General features: G+C 41.3%; 1 protein-coding gene across 7 annotated transcripts in view; it reads left to right on the top strand.

Moving 5' to 3' along the window:
* RASAL2 (RAS protein activator like 2) overlaps positions 1-26,611 on the top strand; it is a 280,500-nt gene that overhangs the window by 166,824 nt on the left and 87,065 nt on the right. For 5 of the 7 annotated variants that reach the window (XM_084851229.1, XM_084851228.1, XM_084851226.1 and 2 more), the window contains exon 4: positions 22,091-22,197. In XM_084851229.1, the coding sequence (XP_084707355.1) occupies positions 22,091-22,197 (107 nt within the window). Of the gene's footprint in view, positions 1-3,222; positions 3,545-22,090; positions 22,198-26,611 lie in introns of those variants that run through there. The other 2 variants (XM_084851231.1, XM_084851232.1) reach the window with 1 other exon arrangement.

The raw sequence follows: 26,611 nt of genomic DNA on the forward strand, positions 1-26,611 counted from the left end.
AAAAGTTAAAAAAATCCCAACACACAGCCACATCCTCTGGAATCCAAGATTTATTGGACAGATTAGGAACCTAGAGAGACCCTTAAAATAGAGGACTGTCCTAAGATAAAAAGCAACATCTAGCCACCCTATCTATAAAGCCCAAAACGGCTTAGGGCCTGGATATCTGAAAGACTGCCCCTCCCATATGAATACGCCCATACGTTGAGATCATTTTTGGATGCCCTGTTATATGGCCCACCAGCAAATGTAGTTTGATTGGTGGGAACGTGAGGCATGGCCTTTTCTGTGTTAGCACCCCAGTTCCTGAATTCCATCCCAAAGGAGATGAGACTAGCTCCATCCTTAATGTTATTTAGGCAATCGGGGATCACATTCTTATTTTGCTTGGCTTTTCGTATATGACAAAAGGTTTTTTTTCTGCTGTTTTTATTTTAAGGCCTTAGTTTTTGTTGTTTCATAGTGTTATGGTTTTATTCTGTAATAGAAACCACTTTGGAGGCCCTTGTTAGAGCCAAAGCATGATACAAAAATGCTTTTATGAATAAATAAAATAAATGCTGCCATCTTCCAAAACTCCTTACTTAGGTTCCACCCCCTCTCCATTTCTTCTGCTTCTCTTGGTCTGCTGCTTTCTCTGGTTCCTGTGTAGTCTTTATCTCCTTCCTAGGAATGCATGAGAATTTCATTTTTGCTTGCAGAATATGCAAGCATGCCCCGTTTGAAGCTCCAAACGTGAGTGCAAGCACATGTCTGCCAAAAATATTCACTAATTGTCGAACACATGCTCACGAATCGTCTTGTTCCCGATTACTGCAAATTTCCTCAGTAGACAGAATCAGCCTCACTTTAGTCTATTGTGGAAATTTGCACAAATTGGGGGAGATTTGCACAAATCTCATGTTCAGTTGCTGCTTGATTTGCACAAGTTTTCCATTTGTGCAGAGCAAGTAGTGATTGCAAATGGGAATGGGAACTGGGCATGAGACAAGCACCGAGATGATGTTTAGAGAATCCTTGATCTTGAACATCACTCATTCACCCATCTCTTCTCTTTCCCTAGGCCTTTCTGCCTGCCTTTTCCATTGTTAGGAACTGAGTAGCTCAGCCAAAGACAAGCAAAGGCTCTTAGTATGAGAGAAGCTCAGCTGATGGTAGCCAGAGGCTGACTGCTGGACCCTCTGTGACAGGGAATCAGATGATCCAATTACTGGCAGAGGCTTCACAACCACTGCAAAATTCTTGGTGCATTACAATATTACCTTTTATGTGATTTAGACATAGTTTCTCTCTGATACCAGCAAGATTACATAGGGTAGAACCATGGTGAACTCAAAAAGAATGGCCTAGTACAGTATAGAGGATTGAGTTGGTGTGGCTTGGTGGCTGAGACTGAGCTACAAATCAGGATGTCCCCAGTTCAGGCTTAACACAAAGCAGAGTATAGGGAGAAGAGGAGGGGGAAACACCAAAGAGAAAAACAACCCCCAAGAGGCTTGATGTAGTAGCCATAAGGTCTGCCACTAGACTCTGTCAAGATAGAGATTGCAGATTGTATTAGATTGATCTTTGCTAGGTGCTGCAGGTCTCAGATTACACCTAGGATTCTGTGACAAAGAAGCAATGGCTGACCACCATTTTGGAAACACAAAGTCCAGCAGTTGCCCACATCTGTCTCTACCCTTAAGCAAAACACACAGGTACCTGGGATACTGCTACTTTGCATTCTAGGCACCCGGGTCCTCACATAGAAACCTTACCCCTGCCATGGGTGGGCGGGGAATGTAAAGGGAAGGGAGCAGGGCTTGTGGGTGGGATGGGGGGAAGGCATTTAGATTTTATCATACTCCTAGTGAACAGCAGGGTTTCAAAATATTGAAATTGGACTTGGGGGGAAAAGAAATCCTTCCATTATGGGGGGGGTGATGATGAAGATTATAGCTTGTGTTACCTGAGCCCAATTCCATTTCAAGCCTAGGGGAATTCACCCAGCACCACTTAGCTTTAGAGGTTCTTTCCTGCCTCCATAGCATAACAGCTTCTGGAGGTGGAACAGTAACCATAACCATGTTTTTTAAATTCAGATAGCTCGTCAAACTGAGTGTTTGAGAGGGAGGCAGAGGTAACTTCCAATTTGTATTTGTTTGCCTGGTTAGCTTTGTATACACACAGCTTCCCAAGAGACTTTTCTTGAGGCTTTCTTTTGGATTTCCCTTGTGAGGAATAGCTGCTATTCCTACTTCTGGGAGGGGGGGAATCTGAGGGCATGAACGCTGTTGCATAATAAGCAAAAGAACAGAAGCTTATCACAAATCTACACTGACAGGAAAAAGGAAAGACACACACTTTGGCTAGAAGGAGAGAAACGGCCCAGGGAACATGAGATCATGTTATCCAGTGAATTGTAAGGAAGAAAATAGGGATGTCTAAGCTTCGAAAAAGTGCAGATGCTGCAGGGGGGAGTGGGGGGGGGGAGAGAGAGCATATGCTCACTTTATGTTCAGCATGTGGTTAATTGTAGCACCAGGCAAAGTGATATTCTTATCTCCCCCCACATGGTACCTCGTGCCTGTTCTTGGCAGCTCTGGATGGGCAGGTGGGAATCATATTGTGGAATTCCTTAAAATTGTTTAATTTTGATATTCTGTTCTCTGCAGTGACATTATCATATTTTTAAAGCAGTTCATCAGAAGTAAAAGACAACATGGGGGAGGATTATTTCCCTCCCGACACTTCCCTTGGCATATTAAAAATGAGACTCTTATGTAGTGCGTGTAGAACTTACGTGCTATTTTTTGTTTTTGTTTTTAAATTACGGCAAAAAAGGAATGCTCTCTTGTTCCCAGAATGCCACCTAAAGCTCCAGTTCAAAACCTGAGGGCAAGAAGAGGAAGAAGCTAATGCATTTGTCTGTGCCTCAGCTACTTGTTGGGAGTTGTTTGTTTCCCTGAGTTGCAGAGGAAGTGCAGGGATAGGAAATTGAATAGTTCTCTGCTTGATTCAGTTTCACATGAAACCTTTTGACATGGAGTTTGCCTTTCTGTTAATATGTCTGATGTTCCTTCTTTTGGTGCCTACTAATTCATTCAGATTTGGTGAGTTGCAGTAGAAAGGCATTGTGTTAAACAAATTGTCCAGCAGCAGTTTAAAGTGACTTGCTTTTTCATTAGCTGAGCTCATGTTTTGGCTGCCTGAAGCCGCCTCCTGCTCTTCCATGCACACACCCCTTTTGGGAGAGGAGAATGAAAAGTCCGTCCCTGTTAGTTTGCCTCTGCTCACACACAGGGATTCCAGCACACTCCCATGCAGTGGAAGAGAATGAGAGCCAGAGAAAGGGCAGCTATTGTTTAACTGCCCCGAGCCAAGGAACTGAATAAAGAAGCTTGGCCTCAGTTTTTGTGCTGGCTTTTCTGCATTCCAAACCATCTGAGGCAGAGGATAGACAAGGAGCGTGCCTGCCGAAATTGGTGTTGTTAGACTGGGGCTGGCATGCTGGCAGGACCATGACTGAGCCACTGGCAAGATCACACTATGCAGGTTTCAGGTAAGGTTCCCTTTCACAATACTGCAGTTGTGTATACCAGCAAGGCTGCAACCCAGGAAGAGCAAGGCTATGTTGTGAAATCTCGAGTAAGAAGCTGGTGAAAAGTGGTTTGTTCCATTTCTCTTTTGAAAAATAAGCACTTCACTATATTATCTGCCTTTGTATCAAACAGCTATTTCTCTTTTGCTCTTTCGTATCCTAGGGGAATGGGTAAGAGAGAAGAGTTTTGGCCGCCATTCTGCTTCCTTTGCAGAAGTTGAGGGTGTTTTGATACTCCTGCGGAATCTCAGGGGAAAGACGAAGCAGGGAAGGTGCCCCTTTATTGTGCTGAATCAATTGTACAATTTTCAGGTTTCATAGACATGGGAAGTTCCTGAAGAACTCAGTTATTAAAAAGCTTGTACCTTCTCAGTAACAAAGACTGGTCCACTAGAACATACTACCTGATTTCCTATGGATTTGTTTATTGTCTGGTAGTAACTCCAATGCTGTAAGGTTGTTTCACAAGTGACACAGCACAATCCTATGCATGTCTATTCACAAGTAAGTCTTGCTGGGTTTAGTGGGACTTACTCTCCATAAGTGTGCAGGATTGCAGCCTTAAACCATTTTGTACATTTACCATATCTGTAAGCTGAGCAATTTACAAACAGGTACAGTGTAGATTCAGTATAGAAACAACTATTTTCTTCTTTATATACCCCATTAACACCACATGAGACTTTCCAAAAAGAAATTGGCACAAGTAATTGGGTATGTTTAATTATTCCATACTTTTAAAATACCATTTTTAACCCAAAGCCCAGGCTGGAATTTAAGGAAATGTTCACTTTTTTTGTGTGCAGGCACTTGTAGTCATATTCAATATAGGCAACGAGCAGCTGGCATGATTAACTTTTTAATCAGTGTCAAATTGTACCAGGTGAAACTTCCTGCTCTTCTGTGAAAGTTAAAAAAAAAAAAAGCTGTTCTGGGAACGTGACAAGTTGTTCACAGAAACCAAAGCGTTCAAGTTTATATTTTAAAGTATTTGCCTGTTAAGGACTGTGATTTGGCAAAATGCACCATAGTACTCCCTTGTCAGATATATCTAAAAAAAAATTAGTATCTTTTGATCTCGAGAGAGCATTCAGCTCATTCTAAATTTCAAGATCAAGGTGTGTTTGGAAGGTAACAGCAAAATGGCTCCTCATGCTGTATGTCAAAATTGCTGCTACTTTCTGAAACAAGCTCATATGTTTCCACAGGGTAAAAAGTAAATGCAGGACCCCTTCCTAACAGTAGGAAAGCAAGGAATGCTAAGGGGGGAAAGCCACCTCATACACAACTTGCTCTGCATTAGAGCCCTTATGACTAGCATGGGAAGTACCCCATCTTAATAAAGCCCTTAATTGGTTCCTTCGGGTCATGATGGTGATACTGTTGTTATGGTTATTCATACGCCACCTTTCTGTCTGCTCCCATATCCAGAAGAAACTTTTCACCCTTACCTCAAAGTCTTCTGTGGCCCTGCCTGCTTCCCCAATTACCTTTCTCTTCTCATTTCCCAATATATCCCTGCTAGTGACCTTTGCTCCTCTATTCCATCACTATCAGCCATCCAGTCTCTTGCTCTGTCCTTTTTCCCTTGCTGTACCGTATGCTTGGGACTCCCTCCTGGAACACTCACATGATGCTGCTTCACTTTCTTCTTTCAAATTCCTCCTTCAAACCCACCTTTTTATTGCAGCCTTTTACCAAACCCCTTAATCCTCATCCAACTATTGAAATGAAGCCTAGGTAAATGCAACTGAACTGAATGTATATTATCCCTTGTTTACCCTCGCTTCTGCCTTCCTCCCCTTCCCTCTGTAGCTCTGTCCATGGGAAATTTAAAATTGTATGCTCCTCAGGGCAGGGACCTGTCTTTTTGGTTTGTTACTTTTGAAAGCACTATGTCCATTGCTAGCGCTATATAAACACAAATAATAATAATGTCTTCCATCCTTCTGGCAAAAATCTGTTCCTGCTAAACAGGTTCCTGCCACGTAACTATTAAAATCAAAGGACAGTTGACCCATACTATATATTAGCACTGCTGGATGTGGTTACTGAGGCAAATGATGACTTCTTCAAATGTACTCATGTAGGCCCTCTATTAGCCTTTCTAACTACAAATGTGTTGGGAAAGAAGTTGGACAGGACACCATCACTTCTGTCTGTCTACTATAGCCCAGGAGTACTCCATGTAGTGGTGAGCCTTCCTATGTATAGGGGAAACCGGATTGAGCCTTCCCCAAGGTAGTTAAGTCAAAGCAAAAATAGAGAGCTTAATTCTCTTGTAGGCATCAAAGGAGGAGGAAGGGGCATGGTCAGTGGCATTCTATGAGAAGAACAAGGGAGGGGGCATCTGGGAAGCACATGGAGTCCCATTCTTCTCCAACACAACCAGTATTTATATTGCATGGCTGAGCATCCTAAGTAAAGCTACCAGAGCTACTAACTGAGAAGGGGGAAGTGCAGTGTGACAGTCCTCCTCTGCCTCCTGAATCACTCAGGGCACATATGAAGCCCAGCTCATGTCTTCTGTAGCAACTGCTCCCACCTTCTTAAGGAAGCTTATCTCATAATATACTATGCAGCTTACTAGAACACAATGTGCTCTGTGGTCTAGAAAAATGGCCAAATCTGAACATAGAATGGTGGAAAGGTCCTTGCCCTGAGGGGTTTATAACCTAGAAATAGACCCAAAGGAGGCAGAAGTAACATGGGAAGAATATGTAATTATTTCAGTTACGTGTAGTGAAAGTAATCTCAGTAAGCCATACAATGACCAGGTTCACATCATGGCTTGTTCTAGAGTTTCAAGATGGTTTCTAAACCACCCCAGCCATGCACCCTCGCAAGGTTCGGCCATCACGACAACCCATGGCCAGCAAGGGTAATTATGTGAATTAGGCAGCTTGCTACCAGTACACATGGTACCACCGTGGCTTATTTTTCCTACATGATCATGCAAACCCACCCAGTAGCTCTATAAGGTAGGTTAGTAGAATTATCCTGATGTAGAGAGAATAGTTGCTTCCCTTAGGGTGTTTAGTGAGTTTGTGGTTAAGGTGAGATTTGAAACCAAGGCTTAACAGCTGACAGCCACTATACTATGTCAGCTCTGTATGATTTTTTTTTTTTTAATGCTTGATAGTTTAGCTTGTCTTCCTGATTACATTCTGAAATCAAGTGCCCTCTGTGTTCTAGACTGGAGTTAAGGGTTTTGAAATGCAGTCAGTGGAGAAATAAGATATAATCCTGTTATCAGTTTGTAAAATAAACAGGTCACAAGTCTAACTAAAGAAAGTAAAAGGAAGCAACTGGTCTTTCTGAGAACGTTGTTTCCCTTTGCAACTTTCTCAACTATAGATTTTATATTTTCCATTCTGTATACAGACTATTACCTTAATTGATCTATGTTTGTGTGGATCTAAAATATGTTTGTATGGATCTAAAGCTATTGAAAAATGATAATTGCCAAACTTTGTAACACTTCATGCGTGCAGTTAGAGACAAGACTACATCAAGATACACAACTGTCCCCAGATGTCTTGTAAAGCTTCAGTCAAGATAATTTCCCAGACAACACTAAGGCAAAACCAGGAGTGCTGCCAAATATACACGCACGAAGAGCTGCAGCCAATCATGGCTCCCTGATTAGTGCATCTGTATGCTACACTAGTCACCCCGTTAGTATTCTGGAGTCAAAAGAAAAGATTTCCCCCTCCAGTCTTTATCAGTTTCCCTCACATTAACCTGAATTTACTCAGTCACTGTATTATTCCCATGTTCACATCCAGAAATGGTGAGAAAATACATTGTCTAAGGTGACCATGGCACCATTCTCTGGTCAAAGGTCAATGCAAAATTCCCCAATAACTGACAAAAATAAATAATTAAAACAAATAGAACAGCTCAAAAGAGAATTAACCATATCTCTTAACATGGACTATATAGGAATTTGAAATAACTATTTCCATCCTCTCAAACACACATTTATTGATGAGCTAGAGCAGCCTTGTCAAATGTTGCATTTTCTATACAGTATGCAAAGGCATATTAGATAGCCACACCTCTTTCAGGATGATGCACACACTGGAACAAACCTGGGGAGTAGCCAACTTACATTGAGATTTTGTGGGTTAATATGGAAATGGATTAATTTGATACTTAATTTGATACTGTATCCATTTGATACAAAAATGGATAATTTGTTACCAGGACAGTAGGATTGAGAATTTTGAAAAGTGAGTGCTGTCTTAATGTTATGTGCCATGATGCTGCTTCATGACTAGTGAAATTGTGGTTGATGGAGAGAAGGCATTTGCTGTTAATTTTCTTCTTGAGGAGGTGCTCTGCTTTCAGATACTAATAATGATACAGTCTGCCTAACTGATCATTGCAGCTGGGTCTGTCACAGCACAGCAGAGGAGGAGCTTAGCATTCAGCTGATTCCAGCAATCCTGTGATTTCCTTACCATCTGAACGGAGCAGGCAAGGACAAGAGGGGTGGAGCAGGGTTGATGACTGACGTAACATATTCCACCCTTAATTCTGAGAGCATCTGTTCATTCAGAGTAAGCCAGCTAGTTCAGCTTGTTATGGGTATATTAACCAACATCAGGTCTGTAGGGGAGGGAATAACTCATCCATTTGTAGAAATATATTGAGGAGCTGATGGATAATGCAGTTTTCAGTTGCTGTGAAAGCAAATGTATATGTAATTCTACATATATGTCTTTTGCACCAGTTGGTGGATCTTGGGGTTCTAGTGTAAAATAGAGTTGATCTCACAAGCCAGAAGAATGCCCACCTCTGATGTAGGATGTGATGAGACATTCTGAGCTCTGGCTGTCCATTTTGTTACTGTGAAGTGGGAGAAAGCAGACAGCTTCCAGTATACTCAATACATCACTTTCCTGTAGCGCTCAATTAGCTTTAGACATTTTAATAAGAATGACTTTAGTGGTGTCCCAGTATTGATTGTGCATATTGCCATGAAAGGAGTCATTAACTACAGCAAGGCTAGTCAATGAAGACCCCTTGGACTGGTTTGAGTGAGATCCATGCCTCTGCCTCCTGTGATCCCTTAATGCATAGAATGCTAATGCACTTTGATTTATAGTATTAGCACTCCTGCTTTTTGTGCACATGTAATGTCTCTTTCCATGACTGTCAGAGCTCCAGTGTTTGCATGTATGATGAATGATCATTTTACTAGATTGCTTTATAAAATGCTCCTACCGAAACTTCTGTGAAGTTTTGCTTATCAGGAATGTGACTTCTAAATCCATAGGGTAGCAAAATATGTGCAAATGTAACAAGTTGTATATTCATGTTTGAGGATAAGAAGTCTCTGTATTTATTTCAGAGACTTGTCCTAGATTTTTCTGGTAACCTTGGTTTCAAATAAAGAGACATTTTAGAATTTGGAAGCAAAGGCACATACAAATCAGGTGGTTTAAAGAGAGATTTAGAATTTTATTCCATCACCTGTCTCAAATGATTTTCCATGATACATGCAAATTGTCAAGAGTCTTTTTCTAAAGAAACCCTGGATTATAAAACTACTTTGGCTAGCTTACTTTCAAAACCATTTATGAGTCAGGAAAGGCCATTCCCATTTCAGGTTTTGCATAATTTGTTTATGGATAGAAGAATCTTCTGTCACTTGCATAAAAGCAAACATAATCTTTGAGATGAGTCGTTAAAAATATGGCTAGCAGACTTTTCAGAACACGAAACAAATACATTTTCTTCCCCCTTTCCTCAGAGAACTATTTTGTTTGTAAACTTCTGGTTCGCACAGTGAAAACAGCTCACCTTTGATTGCTTAAGCCATGGTAAACCATGGCACGTGCTGGTGCACCCCAGCCAACACAACCCTTGACCAGCGGCCAGCATGTCATGTGAATATAGCCACTATGGGTTATGCGAGGGTTAAACAACCCTCGCATAACCCATGGTCTGTTGTAGGGTTATGTGTTGTCTAACCCTCACATAACCCACGGTGGCTGGGTTCAGACAAGATGGCCTGTTGGGGGTTGAATATGCAAAACGCTGGCTGACATGCACTGAGGCTCATCATGGCTTAAATAACCCACGGTGGGCTGTTTTGATGTTGTTTTGCAAACCTGAGCATCCCTTTGCAAGAGTGAGGTCCAATTTCAAGAGCTGAAAATTGGACTGTTCATTAATATATGGCATTTCTTCCAATAATGCACATACTAAGAAAGGGAAAAGAATTAAGATTCTATCCTCACAAAGATAAAAATGGAATCAACAGCTATAAAAGAAGTTAATACTTGGAAAAGCTGTGTTTTAGAGGTTGATTAATCACAAAATAGGTTGCAAAATGAAGAAGTGCTCTTTGCCAGAATGTGTACATAATAATTTTCCTGACTTGGCCAAGGTCAAACAAGCATAATTTACGTGCGTGTAAGGTAGTCTTGCAAATATATGTACTCAAAAATAACTAGCCCACAAAAAATGTGAAATTCATTAAGTTTGCATTTTAATGTGAATTTACCTAATTCACACTTGCTGAATCAATACACAAACTGAAATACAGTGAATACTTTGCTATTTAGTTTTCCAGATTTTGTGATGCAATTTTCCAATCACAAAAATGTATGTATTGGGGAAATAATATTAAAATGCATTGCACTGGGGAATATTGGTTGAAAAAAATCTGTATATTAGGAGAAATGCACATGAAAATGGATACAAATTGTGCAGACGTGTGTTTTTAAAATTCATAAACTGATGCAGGAACAAATGAAATAAACTTAAGGTTGGAAAAATGAAAATCTGAGAAAAACAGAAATTGACAGATACGTCCATCCCTATTATTTACATGCTTGATACAAGGGATCTTGCTTGCAGTTTGTCTTTTCATGACAGCAGCTCCCAGAAAAAGGGCCAGTCTTCTGTGTGGAGTCAATGTTTGCTTTTTGTATTGAAAAGCATTCCGTCATGCGAGACCCCGCCTGCATTGAAGTGGTACAGCATGGGCACATGTTTACCAGCTCACTGAGAACCTGGCCATAATCAGCTCCAACAAAATGACAGAAATGCTTGGAATGACGTACTGGTTGTGCATTTCATTCTTATGCATATTTCTTCCATCAAGGCAGCTTTGTATTTGTTCTCTTCCCCTTTTTTCCCTCTTGAAGAAAAAATAATAAAGGTTGTCTTACATCTTACCAACTTGCATTGCATTGCCAGAACTTTAGAGGGTCACCAGGGACCCTGGGGTTTAAGCCCCACAACCAAAACAGATGTGATGTGGAAGATCCCTGGTTGGATCTTCCAATTTTGACTTTTAAAATGTTGAGGGCCTTTGATTTTGGTGAGAGCAATAACACTAGGAGTTGAGATGTTTAAGCCATTTCCTGATCTAAATACTCCCCTCAAATTACCCGTACCTGTACGGTGCCTATATTTTTACCCAGAAGGGGCTAATAACAGCATGTGGGGGAGCAAGTTAGATTGAGAGAAAGATATAGTGGAAAATATTAAACACTCCCTTTCCTAGTAGGACTGCCCCAGTCAAAATCAGAACCCACTGTGCCTGCATTACAGTTTAAAAACAACAACACTATTCGCATATCCAATCCTCAGCCTCCTATGTCATATCTGGTTTTGGTCCTCAGTATCTCTCAGTTGGGATCTGGCCTAGTAAGATAATTGGAGCTGTATATGAGCAGGCCTGGTGTCTTCCTCGAAGACACAAGTGACATGCAACTTTGACTCCTGTGGTTGGCAGGCAGTAAGAAATCTCTATACTGGCAAGTCTGGTAGGAATACGAAGAACCTGGCCTTCTTCCCTCTGTTGCTCCACAGTTCTTTATAGATATGTGCAATATACTGAAACTATTCATGTTCCCTTCAGTCTTGTATTGAAGAGTTCTATGGAAACAGGGAGGAAGTAGCTTTTAATTAACCATACTATCTTTGTCAGAAAATCTGTAGAAAATACGTTTATAAACAAACTGTTTTTACTGCTTACAATAAGACTCCTGCTTCTTTAAGGGGAAACAACTTGCCTTGAAACCAATCCAGCTCACATACTGGAAAAGCAAAGAAAGCTGTATCTCTCTCTTTAGAAAGCTGGGAAGAATTGGAGGGCCCCTGGGTTTTATTCTCCCCAGTAGCTCTTAATTCATTCTTAGTTCAAGCAGAGTTGGTTGATCACCAAGTAATCTCATTAGAGTTGCTGGACTTTTAATCTAGTTCCTGACTGACACTGGCCACATAATGAATTCAGTATTTCTCTGATGACAAACATATTAGGATAGTCCTGTTCAGGGTACTAGGAAAACATGGGGCAGGGAAATATTCTTTGTGTCATCACTGTCAGAACTTAAGCAAGTGAGCCACTAACTAAGCGTCAGTTCTGCTGTGGCATTCCTTCTTCAGCATTGTGTTCCCCATTCCCTCGTTAACTGTGGAGTTTGCATAATATCTGCTAGTCAGATAATTTATGAAAATATCTGCCCCGTGCGCAAATGTTATGGGCAACAGGATGGCAAAGTAATTGGAATTTTCCCCCTGCTGGGAAATTGATGCCATCTCCCCCCCGCCCCCTTTCTTTGGTAGCTTGAATGTAGTTCTTTGCTTTGCTGACCCTCAGGTTTTTTTTAATTCCCTGTCACTAAATTGGTCTGTTTTGCTTTTCTTACCTATCTTGCTGCCAAAAAGCAATCTATAATTGGGGCTGATGGTAGCACAACATCCAGTGAAAGGGTTCTTTTAATGTAGATTTGCTTTAAAATCGTAAACAGGGATCCTGCTCCTTTAAAGAGAGCAGTTTTTTCTCAGAGCATCAGCCTGGTCCCTGGGGACAAAAGCGTTTTTGATTTGTGAGGCCCAGGCGTCCCTCATTTGTCAGGGCTCATCCTTGTTTTCATTTGTATAAACCTGCGAAATGACCCTTCAGGTCATATAAAATATATCTTCTAAACCTCCCTCCCCCCTCTTGTGTTGCAAAGGGGCATAGTAAGCACCCGTTGCACAGCTGCAGGACAAGCACACACTCCCTGGATAGGGCAGACTTGTTATGCTCTCTTCTTTTGTCAATTAAACGGACTCTCTTTCTGTAGCTATGGCTCCTTTGATTCCTCCTAACAAGACTCATTTCTCCTGACCCCTCTTGTCTTTGTCCTCCCCAAAGGGTGGGAGAGAGCCCTATTAACTGAGGAGGCCGAAGTTGAGCCAGGCTTGCGGCTGCTCCTCATTCTGATGAAGAGGAGCTGTTCTAATATCCTTAATGCTGCTGTTGGCAGTCAGAAACAGATTCCATTATTGTCGATCAATGCAGCCGCCATGTGGGAGGGAGAGGGAGAGGGGAGGGGCTCTTCCTATTCACAGATTGATCAACCTGCCATTGCATGAGCAAATGCGTTGTAAGAGAGGCTGGCATGCTGTTGTAATAATAGCAGGAGCAAGAAAGGGACTGGTGGCGATGCAGCTCTCTCTGGTTGTAAACAGGGGTTTTAAATGCTCTTTAAGCTTTCTTTGGAAAACTGAATAACAAAGCTTCTGACATTTTATTTTACTTTTTCCCCCCCAAAAAAGAAGACAGTCATATGTTACACTTCGTTGTGCTGCATGGCTTGCTGATCCTTCCTGCACTGGGACCAGTTTCTTTTGTCTTTCTGTGCCATTACATTTTCAAATGCTATTTTCTCGTCTTAAGCTCTAGACCAGCACTCCTGTCACATTATTTTTTCTTTTCCTGCGTGAGCTGTGAAAACAGGATCTTCTCTTCTGCTCCTACCCATGCCCCTTCATCAGAAAGGTCTGTCAGCTAGGGAGTTAGGAGCAAGGCCGGATTACCCACTCTTTTTTCCATTCCATTTTGTTCTGTTGAGTCAATAGGCTAAGTACTGGACACCCAGGACCATCTGCACTTTCCCACCCTCCCTTCCCTGATTCATTCAGCCATTGTCTTCTGTATGGAAAAGTTTTCTGGTTGGAGAATGAGTCTCCTTTCTCCTGGAGATGCAGCCGAGTGGCTGGATAGCAGCACAGAAGATGAGCGAAGCCTCCTGTCATTTCTTGGTACGGTAGGCTTGGAATACTTCTTCTTTCAACCTTTTTTATTGGAAGAGACTTCTTTAGGTGGATTTATTTTCATTTGGGAGTAGTTAGAGCAATGCATTCAGTCATGTTCTGTAAAGAGACATGAGTTTTAAAGTATGGTTTCAACTTAAAATATATCTTTATGAAATAGAGAAAAGTTGGAGTGATAGGTGTGTAGCACAGCTTTTAACTTTATGATCACTGTTTAGTCTGCTGCTATCCAGATCTGTTGGCCTGCTAGAATCTGACTAACCTGAATTCACTCACATGGGAAAATCTATTTTTAGCTGATGTATCACATCTTTGTGGTAAACTTTAAGCGAATTTAAAAGGAAAAAATTATTCGCCTTGTTTTTTGTTGTGGAACATCAGATGTGCCTTGCTGGACCAGACTCCTATCCATCTAGTTGAGCAATCCCTTTGTAACAAAATCCAGCCAGATGCTTCTAGGTACTCACAAGCAGGGAATGTTGATGGCCTTCTCCTGTGATATCTCCCCAGTTTTTGGTGTCCAGAGTTATTCTGCACTGTGAGGTTCCATTTAGTTATCATGGCTGATAGCCATGGGAGGGCCTATACTCCATTACTTTGAGTAACCTTTTAAAAGTCCATCAGAACTTCCTTCTGTGGCTTGCATTTTCACTCTTTACTGTGTGTGTGTCTTTTGAGTTTTATCACAAATTTTGGGTTGAACTCCCATGTAAATCATGCAGTTGAATACAGGTGACCATGTTTAACAGAACCGTTGCTTGTAGTGTAGCCTGTAGCAGTGATTGGGTTGTCATCCATGTAACATCGTTGGATACCAATGCAGAAATACTCCTGCGGCTGCAGTATTACATCAGGAGTGGCCCCATGATCCTAAAAAACCATTAGTTGTAAAATCACAATAAATGTTGGGAATATTTCATTTATTCTTCATCCCTTGGAGAGGCTGCATCATATTTCAAGCTTTTTACTGAAATGTTGAAGGTCTTTAAAAGAGATTATACAAAAGTCTCTGGATTGTCCAGTCGTTTACCCTGTTCTAGGCCAGAGCAGAGACTGTCTGGGGACTTAAACGAGGCATTTCTGAATGTCAGCAGATTTGATTCTCCATCTTTGTAGTTTTACCTTCTGAAATATTGGGCTCTGGAAAATAGGTATCTGACAACTGTTCTCATTTTCATCTTTTTATAGAATTTTACCTCTTAGTCATTTATTACATGTTTATCCAGTCCTTTCTCCAAGGAGCTCAAGACAGCATATGTGGTTTTTTCCCCATTTTATCCTCACAACAGCCCTATGATTAGGCTGAGAGTGGCTGTCACAGGAGCTGGCCTTTTATGTGACATAGGAGGAGGGCCTGTAGCTCAGTACAGACGGCCCCATTTCCACTTTAAAAAGATATTGGGTAACAGAGCTAGGAAAGACATCTGCCTAAGGTTTTGAAGGGTTAACACTAGTCAGGTAAAGAGTACTGGGCCACATGGACCAGTAGCCTAACTCAGTATAAGACAGTTTCATATGCCAATATGAAGCCAATTTACAGGAGGAGGGAAAGACGTGCTGAGACACTATAAATACATTATAAGGGTACTGTAGGAAATGTCTTGCCTGCCTTTCAACTTTGCCTTTAATTCACTTTCTCTACAGTCCACAAAGAGAGGGAGAGCTGTCCAACTGCCTGGAAGACGGCTCTCCCTCTCTTCCCATGCTGTTCTAAGACTCACACCACGGTGTGGGAAGAAAGGGCAATATCACTGTATTGCCTAGGCAATGTAGGGACACATTGCTTTCCTGCTCAATAACATTGACATGTGGGGGGCGGGGAAACCATAGCTCATGAATAACACTGCAAGGCTAGGGTGTGTATTTCAGTTTAGCACTAGTAACGGAAGGTCTCAAATTAAGTTTCTGGTATCTCAGGTAGCAAGGCTGGGAAAAATGAACACTATCAGTCAGAGTAGAATGGACCAATGGTCTGACCTGATGTAAGGTAGTTTCATATATTTGTATAATGACTGGCACAAAGTCAAGCCAGTGAGCTACTCATTTGAGTGTCTCTCCAAGCTAAGTCCCACGCTTTAGCCACTATGTTTTTTATCCTGAAATCCATTATTCTTTGCCTTGGGATCTAAAGTTTATCCACTAGTAGTAACCTCATTTATTTTGGTAACCCTCTTCACTAGCAAATTTGTTTTGGTTGTAGCTAGCCATCCAAAATCTTTCAGGATTGTTGCATTCATGTATTGTGTGGCTTGAGTGTTTGTTAATTCTGTACCCCTTAAAAAGTATAGGATGCTACCTCCTTAAATGTATATACTGTTCTGGAAGAGTCATGCCTTGTCTGTTCATAGTTTAAGAGGGTAAAAGTCTGTATGATGATATTTTTTAGGATTGAGTAATTTTGTCTAAGGAGTTGTTATGCAAGTGACACTATTTAATTTTGTTCCTCTACTGTTCCCTCCCATAAATAATGTGCTTGGTTTTGTATAGCGCTCTGTACAACTAAACCTAGGGTAACTAGGCTGAAAGTAAGCTAATTAAGGAGCAATGTAGTGCAGGCAATGAATAGATGATACACACAGGGTTGAATCAAATGGTGTTCATCCATCAGCATTTCCCCTCTCCTATGCAGCCTTCTTACATGCCCCCTATCTGGTGGGTTAGGGGAGCAGATGGGAGGGGTGTAAGGAGTCCTGGGGAGAGAAGGGGATGGCCCTTTGGCAGGCAGAAGTCCACTCATGTGACACTGGATGTAGCCCCTAATATTAGGTGTGATAGATAGCTCAATCACACCTGATATTAACATTAATTATGTTTTCATACAAGGGCTCAGTTCAGACATACAGGCCTGGTTTGCACACTACATGAGCCTCACATTTGTGCGTTCCCCCTTCCCTCTCCTCTTCCAGTGCAGTCACAAGGAGATCAGAAGTTTTTGTTTCCATTTTCATCTAACTGCAGTTACTCATTATGTCTGAACACAATGAGCTGGTTCAGACTCACAAGCCATAATTTATTGTGATGGGAATTAGCTGAAGTGTAAAGTATTTCCTTTACTTTGTGCCAGTGATATTGCTGCAGTTATTCACATGTAGTATTCCTCCACTGAACTGCAACCCAGGTTTGTGTGTGTTGAGCCTTGAACTTTGTTGCAGACTCCTACTAATGTGTGAATGTACAGAAAATATAAGGATCAGGAGAATAGTAACATGATTAGCTTCTGGTAACTTTTGTTGACTTTAGCTGCTGGGTGAAAATATCTTCATGTTTGAATGAATGGCCTGACCTTAGGCTTTTTATACTCTAAGGAAAATTAAAAGGTTGCATCCCTTTCACCTCCATGCTAGAACTTCTAGTCTATTCTGTTTTGCTCTTGTAACTTGCTTGGCCCTGATATGGGTCTCCTTCCCTTGCCCAGTCCTACAGCCATACCAGCAAGCCATCCTCTGCTTATGTCCCCCCGTCCCCCCCATTTGCTCCCTCTGATCTACAGCTTGATCTTTGTTTTTTATTTGGATCATAGCAGGTTAGTTCCTGTTTAACTCACCCTCAGTTGCAGTATTGGGGAGACATTAAAGCCTCTTTGCCAGCAATGGCTATGGGGAGTATTGCACTTTGGTGAATGAGCATTCCATCACTATGAAGCTTGGTCCTGATCCTGCAAACCTCCAAGGTTTTATAGCCATATTGTTTTTTTGCTGCTGTCAGTGTCAGGATGCTGGTTACTGAGGGTACACCAGGTACCTCCTGAGTAGGGGAGGCTGGCTATGAGGTTTGGTCCCGATCCTGCAAACTCCCATGGTGTTACAGACATCTCCCCCTTTTTGATGCACCTGGGTTTTTTGTTCCCTTGGGGTAATTGTGCAGGGTTTTGAGGGCACATCAGGTGCCTCCCAACTAGGAGAGGCTGTGTGCGGAGCGTCGTCCCAATCCTGCAAACCCCAAAGGTTTTCTAGCCACTACCACCTGTTCGTTGCACTTGAGATTTTTGCTGCTTGGTGAGTGATCACACCGGGTTTCAGTGGTGGATCAAGTGCCTCATGACTGAGGGAGGCTGTGTATGAAGTTTTGTCTGGATCCTGCAAACCCCCAAGGTTTTCTAGCCACCTTGGATTTTCACTGCTGTCGGGGTGCTGAGTTTTGATGATGCATCAGGTGCCTCCTGAGTAGGGGAGGCTGGCTATGAGGTTTGGTCCCAATCCACCACCCCCCCCATTTACACTGCTGGCTTTGTCTCTTTAACATGTTCCTAAGCACTAAGCCAGGGAAGAGTAGAGTGGCAGTGGTTTTGACTGCTCTTCTCTGTAGCTGGCCAAAATAACACATGATAACCTCCAGGTGACATGATAACCCATGATGGGTTAAATAACCCACTCTGCAGACCGTGGATTATCAGAGTAGGTTATTTTGGCCAAATAAGCCATCATGGGTTAAAAAAAACTCCCACTAGACAACATAATTAACCCACAATGGGTTAATTAAGGTATCGTGGCTTAAGTAACCCATTGTGGGTTATCGTGACATCTGAACTTAGTCAGTGTGTTGTTGCTGAACTGTGGGTTGTTCTGTTGTGTGAACCCAGTTGCCCTAACAAACCAGTTTGTTAACCATGAACAACCTACAGTTCACAACCCAACAACAAACCATGGGTTCTCTTCATGCGTTGTTTGTGGTTAACAAACCATGGGTTGTTAGCATAGCTGGGTTCAAACAACATAACAACCCATGTTTCAACAACAACCTATGATTCAGCAACAGCCCATAATCAACCCATACTCAACCTTGAGTGTGGGTTGTTGTGTTGTGTGAACCCAGGCATTAATACTGACTCCCTTAAACATAGTTTGCATTACATCTGACCACTTTAGCTAATCATGATAAAGAGTGCTCCTAAACTTTAGTTTGGAAACCCAAGGACTGGGCCTGAGTAAGATAAACTTACTGGACTTGAGGTAGATAAATGATCAGGGCTGCTTAGGCCTGTGTTGCCCGTAAAGTAAAAAAAAAAAATACTAAAGTTTTGTAAATCAGAAGAACTATTTACAGGAAATTCACATGGCTGCTGGCTAGATATTTGATTATGTATCATTTGTTGATTGTGTATCATTTGCGGCTCCAAGGACTAGACTCTAAGGGCTAAATGTGATTTTCATATTTTATCACTGCCATAATGGAAACTTTTTTACAGTAGGGTTGTAACACTTTGATTTGAAGAAAACCACTCTCCTCCTGGCTTGTTCCTGAAGAGTTACTGAATTGTAGTGGCTAAGAGACTAAGCTGTGGATAAGAGAGTTTCCAGTTTAAGTCTCACCTCCGCTGTCCCTAGATGGCTTTAGGCAAGCTGCCATCTCTCAGCCTCTTCCCTCACCCCTGTCTGCAACATGGGATAATAATATTGACCTACCTTACGGGGTTGTTGTAAGGATTACTGAGAAGGCATACAAAACACCATAAATACTCAAAAAGTGTGATGATGAGGATGATGATTGCTTGCACTAATGTGTGTTAAAAAGAAGTGGGTGTTGTGAAAGGTGTCTTTGGAGGCTTCTGCCATTTTGTAAATAATTACTTGAGCTTGTTTCATTTTACTAATATCAACAGCTAACAATACACATATGAATATTACTTTCATAAGTATGTGTGTGTACATGCACATGTTTGTGCACTGGTGTTGAGGATTCCCATTCACTTTTCAGCTATAGAGAGAGAACAGATTAAATATTTTAGGCTCTTGTTGACTTGTGGAGACAGTGTGATCGGTGCCTCAGTCTTGGCCCTGTTGAGTGACTCATGCAGTGAATTGTGGTAATTTAATATTTTAAGATGGAGAGGTGCATTGATTTTTACAGCAGGTGAAAATAATGCAGAAGTGCCATGTAGCACGCATGGGGGAGGAGGGCAACAATCTAATTTTGGCCTGGTCACAGTAGTATAGATTTTCCACCCAACTCAGCAGAAAAGCCATTTTAAGGGCACAGAAGCAGCATCTGCAGCTGCAGTATTTTCTGCATGTCGATGTGCAATTGAAAATACCTGGGACAGCTAACTGCAGCCTTCGTATTTTTCTGTGCCTGGTCCATCAATTCAGATCTTGAAGTTTGATTTTATCTCTGTCTGGAAGTATTTTCCTCCCCTCTAATTCACATCTACGGCCTTTCTGAAATGTAAGGCTCTCAGGCAACCCCAGCAGTTTATCTCAAGGTCACGTATTTCTGGTAGGTGGGAGTTGTGTGGGCAAATGTGGGTGTTCCTCTAGCCTCCTCCTGGCTTTATTTAAGCCTGCTTCCTTTTTTACCATGGATGATAGTAACAGGAAGATTTCTGTTTCTTTGTGTATGACTCTGCAAAATCCAGCAGACTGTGTTAAATTACTGGAGATGCTTTGATGATGTTGAGCAGTTTTTCTGAGTGAGCATGTAGCAGGACCAGCCAAGCCTCACTGCAATACCTGATTATGCCTGAACTGGAGTAAGCGCACATCTTCCCTTCCAAATACACACTATTTTTTTGTTTTGCCTGCTTTTTTTTCAAAGGAGAAAATAATGTTTATGATCTTATCCAATGTGTTACGTGCAGCAGTATAGGCCTTTCTCTTTCTCTCTCTCTCTTTTCTTTTACTTTTCAGAGGATAAAGACAGTAACCTAGCATAAAACAATCTCTACAAAAGCTTTTGAGGGACTTCAAAAGTAGTAATCCTAAAACAAGGAAATAGCAAATACACTATTCGTTCTGGAGAGGGAGGGAGAGACAGAGATACTACCCTGTGTTAATTGCCAGTTTATACTGAAGGAATGTTCAACATTAAAGATCTCTGTTGCAGACTTTTGATTTTTTTCCCCCTGTGCAAACAGAGAGATCTGCCTCTTCATATTTCTCTCTCTAGTTTTAAATCAGGTGGCCTGCCTGTTTCTGCTTGTGATCCTTCTTTGCCTATCTAAGCAAATAATTCTAGAAACTATCCCAAACTCTCTCGCCTTTTACCCCTTTTTTGCATCTTGCAGGATAGTTAGAGAGTTAACGACATTCACATTTCAATGAGGAGAGATGTATCCTCCCATCCGCGGGTGTGAAGCTCTTAACAGTTCAGCAGCATCCAGTTTTCTTCCCTCATCTCTCATGATGTTAATTCTTGTTTTCTTCAACTCTTCATGCATGCACTGTGTGGTAGAATTAATAAAATCAGAATCTATTATTATCCAAAAGCATCACAGGAAAACATTGCAGAAGGATTTGTTGGGGATTTGTCATGGTAATATTTTGGTGAAGAAAACCTTGTTCCCTGGAACCTGGCTGATTGTGTCTCTCCTTTAATGCTGTGGATCAGGATGGATAGGGGATATTCTGTAACTGAGGAGTGCTGGTTGTTGGGCGTCTGTTAATAGCCTGAAAGTAACTGATGAGGAGGATGTGCGTCCAGAACGATTGATTGAATAGCTGCAGTCTTCTCTCGTGCGTTTCCTCCTTGCTCTCTGCAAGCTGTAGAGAGGGGAGGGGGAAGAGTGGGAGAAACCCGGCTTTCTCTTAAGTGGAAGTAGCACGGATCCCAAGGGCCAGGAGGCCAGAAATGGAAGTTTAAGCTGCTTCTGTCTCCTGAAAAGAGAACGGTGGGAGTAAAAAAATGCCAGCCACCAGAGTCATAGTTTACTCTGTGCCTTTTCGATCCAGGAGATAACAGTGGACTTTTTCTTAGGATGTGTTTTTTCCTATTCTGTTCTGAGTGTCTTTCAGTTAAGCTGGATTCCTTTAAGCTTAGGTTTTTGAGCTGGAGATGGGCAGCAGTTGTGATAAAGGTATCTCTGTGTTATTATTTTCTCTGTGAAATGTATACATATAATATTGAGTAAAATCAGGAAATAATATATCTAGTTTGTTTTGGTAGATTTAAAGGTCATGCTGTTAGAACAAGGAGAAAGTAACCTATTTGATCTGTAGATATGTTTTTATATTATCCACCATCAAGTGTGTGAATCTTTTGATGGCCTTAGGCTACAATCCTATGCATGCATACTTTGGATCAAGTTCTATTTAACTCAGCTGGACTTAGCATATGAGTGAACATGCTTAAGTTTGGACCATTTCTGTCTGAACTATCAGTTAAGGCAAGTTATTTGCATGAGACTGAACTTCGACCTTTATCAAATTGTGTCCTGTGCAATTTATATTAGGAGCTTCCCTTTTCCACAGATTGCATTTGGCAGAATTAACTCTCTTCATGCCTGGCTCTAAGCAGAGTACTCTTGAGTAATGTGTGTGTTGTAAATATGCCAAGTGATTATTGAGCACAGCAAAGTCTCTTGAAGTGCAGGCCAGTCAAAAATGGTGTGTAATGTTTGCTTTGCAGATGAGAGTAAAGTTTCTGTAACTTGTAAATGGTGAAAAATGTGCCTGTGTTTGGGGAAAATATTCTTTCCTTTTCTTCATCTATTTTTTCCCCTCCCTGCAGAGGTCCCAGCAGAGAGGTCTCCTCGCAGACGGAGTATCTCTGGGACAAGCACATCAGACAAAACCAACCCCATGGATGCAGCAAACACATCTCCATTCAAAGTACCGGTAAGTATTCCTTTCCTTAATGTGGGCCCCTCATCTGAACTCCAGGTTATGACTAAAACGGCTTATGAAATAACAGCATACTGCATCCATTTGGGATTAAGAAAGTTATCAAAAGGTGGATGTGTTATCAGAAGTTATCAGATAAATATTTATCTTCTAATGACCCAAAATTTATTCCTGGCTTTCTTGGTGCCTGACATCAAACATCAAACCTGTTATCTGTGGACTGATTTCAGTATTACTGAAATGCTTCTGATTCACTGTGTCAACCTTGCTCTTTACCAGATAAAAAATGGTTAGGTCACATTACATATCCCTCTTCTTGTCCAACTTTGGGTAGACTCATTTGCCTATCTTTTCCAGCATAATGTTACTTCCATGAAAAGAGGTCCATGGAAGAGCCTCATGTGCACTGGAACTGAGAATTCACACATTTCCCACAAATTTTTAAAAACAGGTTTGCCAAAGGCCAGCCTACAATTCCAAAATACACTGGAGTCTGGGTGCTTCTCATGGCCAGGGTCATTTTTTCACAGTGGGTGAAAAAGCAATATTGTGGATCTACAAATTGATTCACACATTGGAGGATTTATCATTGCAGGCTTGGGTGTTGGCCTTCAGTTTGCTTCAGTAAGGCCAGATAGTTGGTTGTAAATTATTTGATTTTGTTAATTTTAATTCAAATGGCCTGGATTTTCTTCCTAGATTTTTTTTACAGTAATCAATGGACCAAAATTGACAGCATAGCCGCTCTCAAATTTCTATAGCTTTTCTACTGTTATTATACAGAGAGAAGGGGACTCAGTTACAGCACAAATCAAGTTAAAACTGAAGTGCTTTTTAAACAGTATACCAAATAGAGTTACAGTTTTCAAAAGGCAGCATTCAGCTACAATATTCTGGGCTTTTTATGATTCACTTAATGGTCAGTAATAAACTGGGGAAAGAACCTTTTGTTCACATCATTTTGGTTTGTTTTGTTTTTCTGTTGTGAGCCTTTCCCCCTTGTCACTCACTATCCCTTGTGTTTGTTCTCCTTCTTCTTGCTTCATTCCAGATACTGAGGATAGTAATTTCTAGCTAAGCATTGTTACAGGTTTATTTAAATACCATCATGGATTCTTCATAGCAAGAGACTATTTCAATATTTGTTTAATGTAAGGTGCATCAGTATTTAATGAAAAGTAGATATGTCCTTTAGACCAAGGGTTGGATCCATATTTAGTCATGCCTAGAGTAGACCAATTGAAATCAATATGACTTCAGTTAATCATGAGTAATTTGCCCCATTGATTTCAGTGAGTCGAAGTCTGGATCCAACAACAAGTCAATATTTGAGCATTTTCTTTTTTAAAAATTGACTATTAAATGTGTGACAGCTCCGTCGGAAACAAATAAACACTGTTATTTCAGGTTTGGCTACCTCATAGTATGTGAATTGTCAGGGTGAGTATTGAGAGGGGGGGGAGAGAGAGAGAGAGAGAGAGCGCGCTCTTAATGGCTGGTGGCTCATCTAGTACTATTGACAGGGGAGCAGGGCAGTTCCTTTATTCCACCTCCTGAGAATTCACATTGGGAAAGTGCACCCTCTCTCTCCCTTCTAACCTTTACTAAACTCTGTCAATGATCAGTATTTTGTCAGATCAATATTGTACAATTAATACAATAATAATTTCTTGAGGCTCAGAATCAGCCATATTTCCCAGTCTTTTCCCAAGGCAATTTTATTTTTGCATATATTTTCAAAGTGTTTTACTACAATATACAGTTTGTCTATTTTACAGTGATTGAAGCCTGAGAGTTCACATGACTTGCCTTCCATACACAGAAAATTAACAAGAACGGGCGTGGCTCATTTGTTCCTCAGTGGTCCTATGTGTTATAATTGATGAGGTTCTTTGAGCGCTTCAGCACATCAACCCTGCTCATATCTAGAGATCATGCTATCTCAGTCTTAGTTTTAAAACCAATGGGCCATGGTCACACATTTACATCCAACAATACTGTGCACATTGTACAGTCTCATTTCCCTACCTTCAGAAGGGGCATGCACATAGCTGTATGCACTGTGCCTAAGCTTTCCATGATCTTTGTTTCTTTCTTTTTAAAGGATATGTGCCTTGGCTATGGAGCACATGTACATAACATACATGTGTGTGTGTGTGCGCGCGCGCGCGTGCACCCCCCCCCCCATTGTATGCATGGTGAGGGCATGAACCTGCTGCTGTTCCACACTTGGATAGTTTCCTAGATGTGTTTTTCTGGCCTTCAGAAATACTTCAATCTACTTGGTGTTTCCCCATAGTTTATCCATAAAGGCCAAGGACTGTATGGGAGAGGTGTTTGTGCTCATGGGTCTTTCTGCTAAGTTTTGAATGGCCTATGGCAACAGTTCTTAGTCAACATACTTAAAAGAGCCAGCATATGAATTGATGGCAACACCAAGCCAGTTAGGAGCTGCTTCTAGGGAAACTCTGGAAAAATGCTCTCAAGGGTTCATTTAGTCCAGCGTTCTGTTTACAAAGCAGCCAATCAGCAATCCTGAAGATCTCTTCCACTTGATCCACAGGAATGCTGCCACTTAGTTTGAAGTTATTCTGAATACCTTTACTTAATTTCTATTCCAGACTTAGTTTTCCATTCTTCTGTTCTCATAGAAAAAGGTGGTAAAGTATGTATTAGTATAGAGAGATAGATGGTATCCCAGTTATCTAACTATGTTATGTAACTATCCAGTTATCTAACCCAGTTATGTAACTAGTGATGGAGAAGAATTTGGACCTGAGGAAGTTCAATATATGAACTATCCAGTTCTATGCTACATTATGAGCTGAGCTCAGATTCTTCCAAATTCAGGCCCAGCTCAGAATGGGTTATCTGCCTGCCAGCCCTCCTTATCCCTCCCTCCACTTCCCAAGCAAATTTATCCTTGTAAAGGGGAGTGTGGAATGAGAAGCAGAGAGAGAGAGCTGGAGACAAGAGAGGACTTAGAGGCCTCATGTTTAACTGGCCTGGTGCTCCTGAGCATCATTTTCAAATTGGAAACATACATCCCCCATGCACATTCTGAAATGACATTCCTAAGCACGCTCAGGAGCATCCAAGCTAGTTAAGGATTAAGACATACAATACTTCTCTTATTTCTAGCAAGTCCTCTCTGCCGCTAGTTCTCCCTGGCCTCGCATCAAAAGCTGTCTGCCACACTGTCATGTAACTGGGAAAGGGATAGTTAATGTAGGAGGAGATTCAGACCACATGATGCTCCTGATGCCATAATTGACAGTACAGTAGGGACTGAATTTGGAAATGGGCTCGAGGAGGGAGAAGAGGACTAAGTTGCTGTTCTGGGGGTGGGAGGATAGTTTTATATGTCAAGCTCAATTACAAAATGATCTAATTTACCCATCACTAGATGAAACATCCTGCTGTCTCTGCACATGAAATTAGTCTCAAAAGGAGAGCCCTGTAGTCAATGTTTTTCCCATTGGTTTGTAAGCTTTGATGTAAAAAGTTGGGTTTCTACATTCACTGTAGTCTAATACATTTACAAAGTCTAATAACGGTATCCTGAGATCCGTTGCAGGAACAGACTGCAAAAAAATAGTTCCCATAGATGTTTCAGTTGTTGCAGTTGGGCTTTCTTATTTTGGCAAGTTTGTTCTCCTAGGCAACAGAGACAGGCAGATCGATATTTGACAGAAGTGTTGATTTTTGAACTCTCTACTGGAGTATTTGTTCTAGGGCTGGATTAACCATTAAAATAATGACTCTATAGAGTAGATCCTTGTTAAACTGAAATTATCTGTGAGCTTTCTTGTGTGGTGAATGTATTTAGCCTTTCTTCCTGCTTCCAGGCTTGTTTGTATTCCCACAACTCAAAATATGGAGAAATATTTAAAAACAACAACACTGACCTGTCCAGGCAGAAGAGCATGTTCTCTGGACTGCAATAGATTTGGCGTAGGATGAATGTGGTGTGCCCTTCTTTGTGTTTTTTTGCCAGAAGAGAGATTATTTGAGGCCTCAGAACATGCATCAGCATGTCATCCAAAATGGCCAAAAGGTGGGGAAACTTCTTCATGGCCACAGGAACTTTGTACACCTTTTGTGGCATAGTGGATTTAGTTGGACTCGAATTGGGGAGATATAGAATCAAATTGTAGCTCAGCTCTGAGATTTGTCTTGGGTGAGTCACTGGTTGTGTTTGAACATAACGCTAAGCCAGAATTGCCAAGAATTCTAGTTTATCATCCACGATAATTTCCCCGCTTGGATCCTCCCACTTGCAGGAGCAACTAAATTAACCAGAAACTACTGAGAAAGCAAAATCTTTTCACTAACATGTCGCTGCCCTAACAAACCAAGACTAGGAAACCAATTTCAAATCCTGGCTTGAAACTGTGGTTTGTTAGGG

Source organism: Heloderma suspectum, chromosome 4, assembly GCF_057233095.1.
Source record: "Heloderma suspectum isolate Gila_16-S chromosome 4, 16-S_ref, whole genome shotgun sequence".
In the NCBI taxonomy this organism is placed as follows: Eukaryota; Metazoa; Chordata; class Lepidosauria; order Squamata; family Helodermatidae; genus Heloderma; species Heloderma suspectum.